The sequence below is a fragment of the Leptopilina boulardi genome, unplaced genomic scaffold (genome assembly GCF_019393585.1).
Source record: "Leptopilina boulardi isolate dan_hultmark-lab unplaced genomic scaffold, ZJU_Lbou_2.1 LbouV2_408, whole genome shotgun sequence".
NCBI lineage: Eukaryota > Metazoa > Arthropoda > Insecta > Hymenoptera > Figitidae > Leptopilina > Leptopilina boulardi.
Window position 1 is genome coordinate 1,657,027 of NW_026137983.1, and position 13,857 is coordinate 1,670,883.

The following is a 13,857-nucleotide window of genomic DNA, read 5'->3' on the forward strand; positions in this document are numbered from 1 at the left end:
GTAATTAAAACATTAGAATACTACTCTCTTTTTTTTTGAGGAAAATGTTGGTTGCCCTATCAGTGCTTTTAAGATTTTGCATTTATGCAGGGTTAGGTAGACTAGTGCTTAGACGAGAAGAGAACGGTGAATAAGAGAGGTAGGGGGCGTTTGGTCGATAGGAAAATAGGAGGGGTAGTGTAGTATCCTAGAGGGTTGAATATTCATTCGCGTTCCATATGGATCAGCCTTGAGCGGTGGTCGAGCTAAGAGGGAAGAGAACACCAGGTTGGGTATGAGATGACTAAGGACTAAATATTGCGTAGCCGTATATAATCCCTTTGTCTTCCTTTTCACTTCAAAAACTCGAAAGAATTATAGTTATTTTTTCAAAATACATTTCTCAGTTATTTTGTTCATAGAGTTCAGAAAATATTTTAATACTACTAAACTTTTAAAATCGTTTAATATATTGAGGTTTTCAACATTTTTTAGTAGAGGAAAAATAAATAATGAAATCTCACATAAATTAATTCTTTGACAGATCATTAAAGATATAGTGCTACTCTATCGGAGAGGAAAACCCCTTTCGCTTAGCGGCCATTTCGTTCATTTCCGGTTTCAAGATACTAAGAGATCCATTTGGCACCCTTCGATTCTCACGAATACGGACACCTTACCTCCTATAGATATAGCTAAACCATTGTGTGATCCACCTTGCTTTCTCAATATCATTTTTTTTCCTTCTTGCACTTAGAAATTGAAGAAATACATCATGACTAATAAAAATCATACTTTCAATTTCGACGATATTCAAATTTTAAATATGAAACAAAATTAAAAAAAAAAATTTCTAAAACGTTACACATAAAATGCAACTATTTTGACATTAATAAAAAAGATGTACAATTTCTAAGTAACACGTATTTTCCTTTATTTATTTATTCGGTAAATATATTAATTAATGTTTTTTAAATTCTTAGTATAGATTGGAACTGCTCAAAAAATAGGATATTGAGGACTACGACAATAAATTCGACAAGGAGTATAAAATATTTCCAAAATTAATCTAAAAAAAGATTTTGATTAATATAATAAGTTAGCAAAAATAGCTAATAAAATTGCTGTTTATATAATAGCTATCTATTAAAATTAGCTAAAATAGATCACTATTAGCTGCAATATAGTTAACTTTTTTTCTCCATGTAGCAGTCAGATTTGTTAAATTTTTCAATCTTACTATAAAATATTCTATCGTCTTTAGATAAATGCAAAAATTTGTTTAAATTTTCATACGATATCGAAAAGTTTAACATCGTTAATAGAACATTAAGGCGCGGATATAAGTTAGATAAATGTTATCGTCCTTAACGCTAAGATTAGAAGATATTTATAGCATACTGGCAAAAGTCAAGGTAAAAGGGATGTTTTAACTTTTAAGCCATATTATCACTTCAATTTCTGGATCGATGATAATGGAAAGTGGCTTTTTTTGCAAGGATAACATTATATAATTATAATTCGAGTAGTTTCAAAAAATTTTCTTTTGTATTTATTATGATTTTTTTTTCTCTTCTTCGTTGTAAAAAAAACAACCTATACACTAAATAAAATTTATTTGTTTCAAATAGTCGATTAGTTGACTATTATAAATAATTATTTGAAACAAATAAACTAAATTTAAATCAATAATATCTATATTTAAAAAAATAAAATTTAATTTATACTCAAATAAAAATTATTTGACTCAAGTAAATATTTATATTTGATAATATTCCATGTAATCGATTATTTTGATCAAATACATTTTTTTTCACTGTAGATATTTCTTTTTAATGTTATATTTTCTTAGTCAATATATTTCATAAGAATTAATTTTAATCTATATAGAAAGAAATTCATATAATTTATTGCAGTCGATTTGGCAAAAAACAGACGTGAAAGGTGTTATCATTAACACTTCCGTTTTTTTACATTCCTGGCATCAAAACTCTATATATAATAATTTCTCAGAAACAAAAATATATTTATTATTTCAAATTGCAAAATATTCTAATAAAAAATATTTATTCATTGACTCATACTTTTTTTAACGGCGTATAATAGATTGCACCATTTATTATTATTATTATTATTATTATTATATAGTTGATTGTGTGCCAGAAAGTGATATATTTTACGAGCATCAAACAGAAATTTTTATAGTTTCAGAAAATTTATGAAAATAAATTGATTGCAAGATGTAAGTACAGTGGAGATTTCATTCTCAGCAGTTCATATTGATTTTAGAAATTTACTACAAGGCACTGTCATAAAGATAAAAGTTTTCATTTATAAAAATAAATTATAAAAATAATAATTATTATTAATTATAATTATAATAATAATTATAATAATATAATAATAATTATAATAATTATTATATTGTATTAAATAAAATAAAGAAGAGGGAAAAATATCCTACTTAAAAATTTATAGAAAACATTTTGAATATTATTATGATTTTAAAAATTTATGAGAGTAAATACATAATTTACAAGAAGCTTGCAAGCTCAGGAATGAAGTTCGCCTACTCGACCGCTAGATGTCGACATCGATCCGTAAGGTGTTTAAATAGATATAAATGATAAAAAAAAATTATTTTCATTATTACTTTATTTAAATTTTTTTTGTGCTGAAAATTTCTAGAATTTAAAACATTTTTTAAAAATTTACACTAATCTATGATTAATAGAAAAATTATTTTGTTATAAAATTATACAAAAAAGTTAAAATATATAATAGTAATTAGAGAATAAAAAATTTAATTATTACTATTAAAAACTAATTAATATATTTTCCATTAGTAGTTACTTTATGCAGTGACATTTAATTATCGCAGAAAGGATTAAAGATTTTTTATGTTATAATTTCAAAATTCAGATCCACTTATCTATGATTCTATTTACAGTGGAGAGTCATCTTGTGTGTATATGGTGTATAAAAACTTTTCAGAAAAGAGTTGGACTTTCAGTTCCGCTGGTTTATCTAAGAAAAAGTTAGTTTGCTCTCACGCTAAGTTTGCTACGGTAAGACAGACACGAAATTTTTTTTTTTTTAAACTGGTAATGCGCTATGTAAATGGACCGCGTCTCACAAATAAAAGTCGAAACTGCGTTATGCGCACATTACGCTATATGAAGTAGTGGTGAGAAGAAAGTAAACGATTTTTATTTTCATATTCTTACAAATCGTTTCCCGTGCGGAAGATTTGAAACAGTCAACCTAATCACAGCCCACCTGGGAAATATCCCATGAAATTTATTGCATTTCTACTTTTTTTGTTTAATTTTAATTAACTTAGTTTAATATTAGAACAAGTGACAATTGAAGATGATGAAACAATAAGTTGACATATGTCATCAGAGAAAGAAAATGTAATCTATTTTTTTTTTAAATTGAACCTAAAATTATTACACTGTAAAAAAATTAAGGAGTTAACGTTACTGGGAGTTGGGAGTTAAAGTTCTCGAGTTAAAAATCAACTCAAAAAGGGAGTTAATAATTAAATTAACTCCTTAAAATCAACTCCCTAGGCATAAAATTAATTCATAAATCTTGTTAGCTTTGTAACTTTACTATCAACAAATAAAATATAAAACTTTTCGTAAAGTATTATATTGCAGTGTACAGAAAAAACCTAGTCAGCGACAGCGCTACGAAGATTTCGCTACGTAGCGATTCAAAGCTACATTCACTTTAAAAAATTTTCTAGCTATCGGGTGACTTAAAAAATGGTATCATTTTGATAGATTTAGCTTGGTACAATTGTTTTTCTGTGTATTTTTTTTCTCATATTTGCTTTATTTTATAATTTAACAATTTTTTTTTAGAATCAAGAATGTATCAAATTCATAAGGATTTGACACGATGAAGAAATGAAGCAATTAAAAGAAGTATCTAAAAGGCTGACAAATTTTTCAAGTGTAACACTTCAAATCTCAAAAGTTATAAAAAGGCAATTCGAGGCAATGATAATTATTAATATTATTATATTAACACTTTTATTTCCAACTTTTATCCTTACAAAAAATCAAGAAAATAATTCAACTTTATCCAATAATAATAAACTATTTACTTTTCTTTTTTATATTAATAATTAAATATTTATTGCATTTATATTTATTATCTTTTCCATAGGATTAAAAGTTTCTATTAGACATTGTCTAAAATGGGAAAAAAATTGAATTAAAAAAATTTTGAAGATATAACCTCAGAAATAGAATTTTTCTTCTCACGCAAGGGTTCACTAAAAAAATGTATAGGGCATTTTTTGTGAGTTAAAGAATTTTTCAAAAAATGAAAATTTAAATTAATTTAATTAAAAAATTAAAAAATAGTTAATTTAATTTAAAAAATTTATCAATTTTTAAATTTAGGCTGGTAAAGAATATCCTAATTTTAAATCTCATGCAATTATTATTTTTAATTCTTGCAATAAGATTAATTTTCTTAATTTTTATTTATTAAATTAAATTAAAAAAATTTATTTCCCTTTATAAATTATTTTAACATTAAACTAGATAATTTATTTTTAAAGTTGTTATTTATTAAATTAATAGGTTATTTGCAATATTAAAATATAATTTACTTCGTCACTAGTTAATTATTTTATTTAAAAGTAAAAAATTTCTAAAAATATTAACTCATTTAAAAAAAAAACTTGTAGAAATTATGATGGGTAATCATTTTTTTGAAGTTTTAAGTGACACTGTTATTTTCATATTCGTATAACTGCAATAAAACATTAAGGGTTTTTAATTTTGAAATAGGATTTTTAGAAGGATTTTCCATGTACATACTCTTTAATGCAAAAAAATTTTTTAGCAATAAAAAAAAGTTTAACCCCTTTTTTCTCAATAATGACCCTTATTTTTTAATTTCGACCCATTTGGGTATTAACAATATTTTTTTTATTTTAAAAATAAAGTTTTGAAAGTTTTTTAAAATTACGTTTTAAAAAATACACAAAATTATATTTAATAATGATAAGATAATACATATATATGCTCTAAAATAAAGATTTACATTTCCTTGAATCTTAAATATATATATTAATGACAAATTTGACAAAATATTTGACTTTTTATAAGAAAATTAAAATAGACAAATGCAGATAAGTTGTACAAATTCTATTCGACTCTTAAATATATTCATGTAACATTTGATTTTTAACATAAATTAAAAAAACATACGTGTCAGTAAATTTTGAAGGTGACCGAAGAAATCAACAGTCTTATCTGTGAATATCAATGTATAAAAGGAGTAATTTTTTGGAAGTTTTATTACTTCTAACTATTACAAGTTCGTCGATATTGCTTTTTAAAAACATGAATAACTATTTGAAAGCAGTTCTGTTAGTTGTTGTCGTTTGTGGTAAGTATATATATATATATATTTAAATTATATAAGGTAGCAGACTTTATTTTTTTAATATTTTGTTTAAAAAAAATGTTTCTTTAATTACATTTTATTTTTATGAGCCAAAAATTTTGAACGTTCAAATAAATGAATTTTTTTTTGCAACTTTTTGTAGTACGAATTTCATTACAAAACATTGTTTTAAATATCTAAAAATAAGTTTTCAAAATTTTAAAGAATTTGTTTTTTAACCGAATTTTAATTCTTTTCTGATTTACATTTGTCAGAATTTTTAAAACGCCAAATTTTTATTTTAAAAAACTTTCATTTTTCCGAATAAATATCTGTCAGTAAAATTTGTACGCAAATTTTAAAACTGCTCCAATCAAAAGTTATCGACGAAATTATAAATAAATTATAATTTATAATATTTATAAATTATAAATTTAAATTTGCGTACACATTTTTTTTATCAGATATTTATATGAACAAATAAAATTTCTGTCAAATAAAAATTCTATTATAAATGGAATGTCTGTTAAATAATAATATTCGACTCAAAGAAATAAAATTCTGTCAATTGAAAATTTTAACAAAATAGGATAAGCACCAGTCGAAAAAAAATTATATTTCATCTTATACTTTATTAAATAATATTCTTTTAATATTTATTATAATAAAAATTAATAATAATTACTCGTATCATTTGCAGACTATATTTCGTTTACAACAGCAGAAAAACGACTAGCATTCAATAAAATATACCTTAATGATTTCAAGGAATTATGCAAACAACAGAATAAGGATTTTAATAGAGATTTAAGAGCAGCACATGACTTAGTAGCTGATCTTTATGAAAATCGATTAAGTTTAGAAGAGGGTAGAGATGCAATTAATCAAGAAAAGATTAAAGATTTAGTTAAAGAAGTACTGGTTTGTTTTGACGAAGAACAAAAGCCAAACGCAACAGAATTGGAATCAATTTACCAAGAAATGACGATCAAATTAAATGGTGCTATTGCAATTAGTAAGTGTAGACAATTGTATTTAAACCAGTGTTATTCATTTAATTTTCTAAAGTCAGAAACAATTTTTTCGATTTCGATTTTATTTTTAAATTATTTTTCAAAAAATTGAGATGTTCTTCTGTAAATAGTGTCACATTTATATTAAATCATGAAAAAAAATTTTTTTTTGGAGAAACTTAATCGATTTTGAAACATCAGTAGAGGTTTGCATCATATGTCACATTATTTAAATATCAATTTTTTCAGGAAAATTTTTAGATGCTAATAACAGCTGCTTAAATAGGGAATTCAGTTTTTGTATGAATAATGTGGGAAGGTCTCCAAATAAAGGTGACACATTGTTTCATGCACTGCCAATAATCCCTTCAAATGAACAATGCACGTAAGTAATGCCATATATTTTTATGAGTATATATACAAGAGCAATATGAAAATTATTATTTTATTAATATTTTCTGTTAAATATGTTATATTTGGTATACCAAGAAAAAAATTATATAAAGTTATTAAAATAGTTTAAAACATATATATGATTAACATGAAATCGTTCTGTTCTTTTTAATAATTTTATTTAAATTAAAATAATTTTTTTCACAGAACTTGTCAAAATATGGCTCAGTGTATTGAGAAAAGCATTAAAGAAACGTGTTCTAATCGACTGATGTTAGCTAAGGAGAAAATTAATATATTTTTGACCACCCAAAAGTGTACGCGTGTCTAAAAATTGTTTTTTTTTATGTATACGTATATTTAATCAAAAAATAAAATAATTAAGTTTATTTTGTAATAATTTTGAAAATTTTTCAAAAATTTTTGATAACTGGGAAGACCAGTTGGGTGCCCAGCATCTGAATCTGAAAAAGTTACAATTGTCTTAATATATGTCTCTGTAAACTTAAACTTTGGGGAATGTCACTGTAACAATATTTCTTAGTTCCCAATGGGTAACTTGTCCTGTGAGTATGACGGCTAAACAAAGTCTCAGTTTCGGTTGAATGGAACGACGCGGTTTCTTCCGTTAAACGCATTCCGAATGCATTATCGGAAGCAATAAATTGTAGAAACAGTCGTAGATCAATAATTCCATATTCCCCAAAACCAGTTTGTGCTCGCACTGCTCGTTTATTTACCGCTTCAGTTGTCCTTCGTAGATTTTCCATTCTTCCTTGGTTTTGCTATACTACCACCGAGAAAATCGAAACGTAACGCGTTCCATTCGATTTTTGCGAAATTATTCCAGCTTGGTGATTTACGATTATGGTACGTGACAGAATGCAAAATGCGTTATGCAGCAGCAGTGCTATACTTTCTCTCTCTCTCTCTCTCTCTCTCTCTCTCTCTCTCTACATCCAGCGAAGATATTCCAACTTACATTTTCAAACCTACATTATCCCTCTGTCACAAGTTGTAAAAATTCTCGTTAATCATTTGAATGTCGTCGAATTATCCCTTTTTTTGGCACTTTCCAGTTGACCTTTCGAGGGGAAATGAGTCGTACAAAGGCACATGTTTTTTTGCGTATACTAACAGTTTCAAAATAATTTGCCAATTTTTTCTTTTGTAATAAATTTTCACATATATGTATATAAAAAATTATTCAATTAAAAATAAAATAAACTTTTAAAAATTTAATTAATAACACAGGCACACAAAAAAAAAAAAAAGTCAGGTCCCAAAAAGCACAACCCCATATTCCTATGTTTTTGGGGTCGCTGAAACCGAATATGACCATGAAAAATTTTTTTGCCGACCCATTTTCCCGCAACCACCCCCTTGCACCTACTCACGGGGGTTGGAGTTTCAAATTAAAAAAAAAGTCAAGTTCGGTGTCTAATCCTACGTTTTTTGGGTCGCTGAAACCGAAAAACGCCACCAAAAACAAATTCTTTACCCCCTTAACCCCCTACAACCCTCTGGGAGGGGGTTAAAATTTTAAATTTCACAAAAAGTCAAGTTCGGTGTCTAATCCTACGTTTCTTGGGGCGCTGAAATCAAAAAACACCACCAAAAACAAATTCTTTACCCCCTTTAACCCGCTAGAACCCCTGGGAGGGGGTTGGAATATCATTTTTCACGGCGCTAAGTGTAGAAAAATAAATTTCCATAAGACTTTGTAGGTGCGTATTTGTGTAATCATAGGTAACTTTCTAGAAAACTTTATTTTTGGTGATGTTTTTCGGTTTCAGCGACCCAAAAAACATAGGATTAGACACCGTACTCGACTTTTCGTGAAAAATGAAATTCCAACCCCCTCCCAGGGGTTGTAGGGGGTTAAGGGGGTAAAGAATTTGTTTTTGGTGGTGTTTTTTGATTTCAGCGCCCCAAAAAACGTAGGATTAGACACCGAACTTGACTTTTTGTGAAATTTAAAATTTTAACCCCCTCCCAGAGGGTTGTAGGGGGTTAAGGGGGTAAAGAATTTGTTTTTGGTGGCGTTTTTCGGTTTCAGCGCCCCAAAAAACGTAGGATTAGACACCGAACTTGACTTTTTTTTTAATTTGAAACTCCAACCCCCGTGAGTAGGTGCAAGGGGGTGGTTGCGGGAAAATGGGTCGGCAAAAAAATTTTTCATGGTCATATTCGGTTTCAGCGACCCCAAAAACATAGGAATATGGGGTTGTGCTTTTTGGGACCTGACTTTTTTTTTTTTTGTGTGCCTGTGTAATTTTTATAGATTTAGATTTATCAGGGTCGCCACGGTTAAGGGAAATCAGAGAAAAGTCAGGGAAGTTTATCAAAAGTACTGGAAAAGTATCAAATTTCTAAAAACAAGCCTTTTGGAAAGCAAGATTTTTTTTTTGAAAATGCTACATTTTTAATCTCTATGAAGTTATTGGCACAAAACCTATTGTTAAAAGATGATTTGATATTTTTGGTCCCGTGAAAAATAATTTTCAACGCTTCTAAAAATTAGTGCCTTAATTTTTTTTTATAAATAAATACTTGTTGTAATTTTTTCATCAGGGTCAGGGAAATAATTAAAATTTAAACTGAAAATCAGGGAGAAAGAAATTCAAATTTTTGTAGCAACCCTGTATTACAGAAATTCTTCTAAATTCTTTTGTGAAATAAAAACTAAAATTATATATTTATTATATAAATTCCTGTAATACGGCATTAAAAATGGTTTTTATTTCACTTTTTTTGTGTACTACAAAACATTTTCAACGTAAACAACAACAATGGATTTGGTATCCTTATTAACTGGAACGATCATTTCTTTTGTCACATTAATGAGCATAATTAGCTTTTGCTAAGGCTATAATATTGTAAACAAAAGAGTCTTTCAGTATATAATGAAATTCAGAATTGTTCCAAGGTATATTCGGAGAGCGGTAATTCGAGGTGCAAAGTCACAGCAACCCCACTCGCCCTCGGTTATTCAAAAGAACTTAAGCCGATTTGCTTCTCGAGAAACCTACCCTTTTTGGGTCGTTTTAATACCAAAAGCAAACTCCACTAACCATTTTATGCTCACTGTGTCCGCTTCAGTTTTAAACTTGTACTGTTGATCGTTGTGTTTCGCTCATTTTCTTTTTTTTTTGAGGATTTGCTGAGGTGACCTCAACAGGAATTTAATCCAAAATGTAAATACTTTTTGATTCAATTACATTTGAATAAAAATCATCACTGAATATAAAGACTTGTACAATTAAAAAAGGCAAATAAAATTACAATATATAAAAATTGTTTAATAAATAATTTAATAATACTTTTATAATTTTGACGTAATAATATATTCAAGAATGGAAAAATGTTCATGGATTTTAGTTGCACAATTTCAAAAGCTTTAAAGTGTGTGGTTAAGAGTAGAGTTCCGTTGTGGATTACTGTTCTAAATCGCATTTTAGTAAATCTTGGAAATTACTGAGTTATAGCAAAGTCGTAGAATCCGTGAGAAGCAGAATGTTTCGCTGGCGCCTTGTTATTCTGCGATCTACGATCTCTAAGTAGGTTCCTTTACGCTCGAGCGATTAGCGGTGGTAAGGAGGAATTCAGCTAATCCGGAAGTGAGAGGAGCGATAGTTGAATCGCTATTCCAAAATAACGACAAACTCTGGCGAAGATCCCACTTTCTTGAAGTGACTTTCAAGAGAGTAAGAGAGAGAGAGAGAGAGAGAGAAAGAGAGAAGCAAAATGCGAGAATAGCGTGTAAGAATTCCCCACAATCAATTCTGTGCGAAAGCCACCCCTTATTCGTAATCCGGATTTCTCTTCCCTTCCCTCACTTTACATCAATAACATCACGCCGGTAAATTTTCAACCCCTTTAAAAGGTTGTTATTCGAAAATAAACAAATATTACCCTTATTTTCACATAATAAGTCAAAATGTTTATTAAGAAATGAAAACAAACTTTTTTAATGTGTAATGAATTAAAAAAATTTTTAAATATTAAATGGGAAATAAATTATTACATAGACATATAATGAGAGTTTAACAAAACACTTGATAAAATAAAATAAGTTACTCAATTGAAGGTACAATTAAAATTTTTTATCCAAATGAAAAAAAAATGTAATTTATCTATATATCATCGATATTAGTTTTATACAATTATCCAATCAATTTACAAAATAATAATTTTTATTAAAACTTGTATCTCGGGGGTTTCGGAATTGCTGTTTACGAATATGATGTCAGATTTTCAAAATTCAAAATGGCTGATCCAATATGTCGGTCGAAAAATTTAAAAGTTATTCATTTTTTATAAAACTCGGTATCCAGGGGTTTTTGGGGTCGCTGATTACGAATCTGATGTTTGATTTTCAAAATTCAAAATGTCGGTTTCAATATGGCGATCGAAATTTATAAAAATTCATCGAATTCCTTATTTTGCATTTTGAAATTCTGACATGAGATTCGCACTCAGCGACTCAAAAAACCCCTGAATATCAAGTTTTATAAAAAATTAACAACTTTCAAAATTTTTCGACCGCCATATTGGATCAGCCATTTTGAATTTTGAAAATCTGACATCATATTCGTAAACATCGACTCTGAAACCCTCAATATACCAGGTTTCATAAAAAATTATTAATTTTTAATAGATGTCCTCTCACCTTTTATTTAAGGGTTGTTTTTTAGAAAACAAAAAATTGTTTGGTAAACAAAAAATGACCTGATCTAGCAAAACGGTCAGGCATCTAATTTTAAAATTCCCTGATTAATTTTTCTTTTTACACTAGAATTTATTTACTTCTAATAATGGAAAAATCAGACTCTTTTTGTTTTATTTATCGGTTTAGAAAAAAGACCAACATTTTCTTTGCTGGTAATATTACAGATTTTCGATCCCTTTGAAAGTGTGCAGCTATGAATAACATATATATATATATACAATAAAAGAGAAAGAAAAAGCCGAGGATAAAGAAACAGGAAACATAATACGACACTCGACAAGTGGCGCTTTTCGAAACAATCGTGATTTTCTCTGACCAAGTTAAAGGCGTGATCGAGAGATGAGACTTTGTGTTTCTATATCGAGTCTCAAAGAAAGTCACCCATTTCCGCTTTCTTCTTATATGTATTTCATCTGAAAGAGAAATTTTTCTCACTTTTGAACTAGAGAGAGAGAGAGAGAGAGAAAGACTTGCTTTGTAGGCAATGTGTCTATATAAGCAAAGGGTTGAATTTTTCCAGTGTGTGGAAATCAAAGAAAAAAAAAAGTAAATATAACAATCAACAACTGAACGTAGAAAACGTCGCAAAAATTGAAAGGAAAAGGTTAAAGCATAAATAAAATATAATCGAATTTTTTCATCTGTAATTATAGTATATACATATATATGCAAGAATCCAATTATTGCAAAGGCATTGTTAAAAAAAAAATCTAAAACTTTACGCTGTAAAACTTTGAAAATCCCTAAAAGACTTTAATAGATGTTAAAGGTTTAAGGAGCTTAAAAGACTTCAAACAATTTCAAGAGATTTCCGTCATTTTAAAAGTTTCAAGAGATCTTCAGAGATTTTATAGCTTTTAAATATTCGAAACGTTTGAGGAGAGAAAATTCGAATGACTTTTGAAAGGTTTCATAACATTTTCTAAGACGTCATATATATATATATCTATATATCAACACACCAGTTACTAAATCTCAAGAGTCCTTATTAGAAAAATTATATAAGTTAACGAGAAAAAATTAAACTACATACATAGAAAATAACAATATACTAAAATTAGAAATTTTCTAATAAAATTAAATATTGACAATAATATATACCACATATTAGTAAACTGCCGAGAGTGCACGATTCACATGATTTGCCTAGTATAGGCTCGCGAATTTAGAATCGCCGAGGGGTTGGTTCACGTGTGTTTCTGCCGCAGACATAGTGGCGTATCGCTGCAAGCTTGCTAGCAGTAAACAGATTATCTCGGCTAATGAAAACGTAGCTGAAGCGCGGCTTTACTGGCAGTGCCAGCCTCGAGGGTGCTGCACGTGGTTTTCCCCGGATGCGTTTCGTATTCAACCATCCCATGGAAATTATGCTAACACTCCTGGATTGTCTGCGACTTGCCAGACAAAAGTAAAATTCAGTGACAGTGCAAAATTTAATTTTCCAATAACTATTGCTCACCAAAATACGACAAATTGTAAAGGGAAAATGTGTTTCATTATAATTTTTTAAATTTTAAATGCGCCAGAGACTCTAACTATATATATATTGAATAAACGGAAAATTTGCCTAATATTTTTAGTCAAATAATATTTTGAAAGAAAAGCTAACTATGCTTGTTAGAAAGTGTCGACTTAACTGCAACAAAAGCACGGACGGTAAAGAAAGACCTTTTTAACCCCACTACGAACCAGGCTTGGTTTCCCCACCAGATGAAAAAATAGAGACTTTATACCCCCTCCTACTCGTCGTTATAGCGCTCCTTGGGTATAAATACGGACCTTTCGTCAGTGGAACGTTCATTTACCTTTTTACCCAAACAAAGAATATATAAATATTATTAAATATATAAACTTTAATAAAATAAAGAAACATTTTGATAAGTTGTAATATGAGAGCGAATATTAACAAATATTATTAATCCCGATAAATAAACATGTACGCGTTAAATCAATAATGTCCCGATTACTGATTTTTCGAGGATCAGCTGACAGGCGTGCGCACGCAAACTATAGAGCGCGAGACCGAGCGAAAAGACCCAGGCAAAGGCGCGGACGGTGGAGAAAGGCCCCAGTGCACGGAGCGAAAAGTTGCGCGCCAGCAAACGAGAAACGACCTAGCGCCGCGCAGAACGAGAGATTTCCCCCTCCAGACGCCCGATCCGATCGTTCTCTCCCACCACTGCCCAGCCGGTCGAGCGGATATAAAAGGAGGAGAATTTTTGAAATCGACACAGAACTGAGTTTTACTCAGAGCAGTAAGGTATTACCTCACTGCAATAACTTAGAGTATTACTCTTTGTTAATAGAGTCTAACTCTAATCAAGTATG

At 28.8% G+C, this 13,857-nt stretch overlaps 2 protein-coding genes across 12 annotated transcripts in view; one reads left to right on the forward strand and one right to left on the reverse strand.

Annotated features, from left to right (window-relative positions):
- Window positions 1-13,857, reverse strand: part of LOC127289355 (RNA-binding protein Musashi homolog Rbp6) — a 999,297-nt gene that overhangs the window by 511,695 nt on the left and 473,745 nt on the right. The window lies entirely within an intron of this gene.
- LOC127289362 (uncharacterized) lies at window positions 5,237-7,186 on the forward strand. The gene is made up of 4 exons (XM_051317256.1): window positions 5,237-5,394; window positions 6,092-6,406; window positions 6,654-6,789; window positions 7,005-7,186. The coding sequence occupies exons 1-4, from the start codon at window positions 5,271-5,273 to the stop codon at window positions 7,126-7,128; spliced, it is 699 nt and encodes a 232-aa protein (XP_051173213.1). The 5' UTR covers window positions 5,237-5,270; the 3' UTR covers window positions 7,129-7,186.

Coding starts and splice junctions, on each gene's coding strand:
- LOC127289362 (XM_051317256.1), top strand. CDS start 5,271: ATGTATAAAAGGAGTAATTTTTTGGAAGTTTTATTACTTCTAACTATT. Junction 5,395..6,091: donor GTTAGTTGTTGTCGTTTGTG/GTAAGTATATAT, acceptor TATCATTTGCAG/ACTATATTTCGTTTACAACA. Junction 6,790..7,004: donor CCTTCAAATGAACAATGCAC/GTAAGTAATGCC, acceptor TTTTTTTCACAG/AACTTGTCAAAATATGGCTC.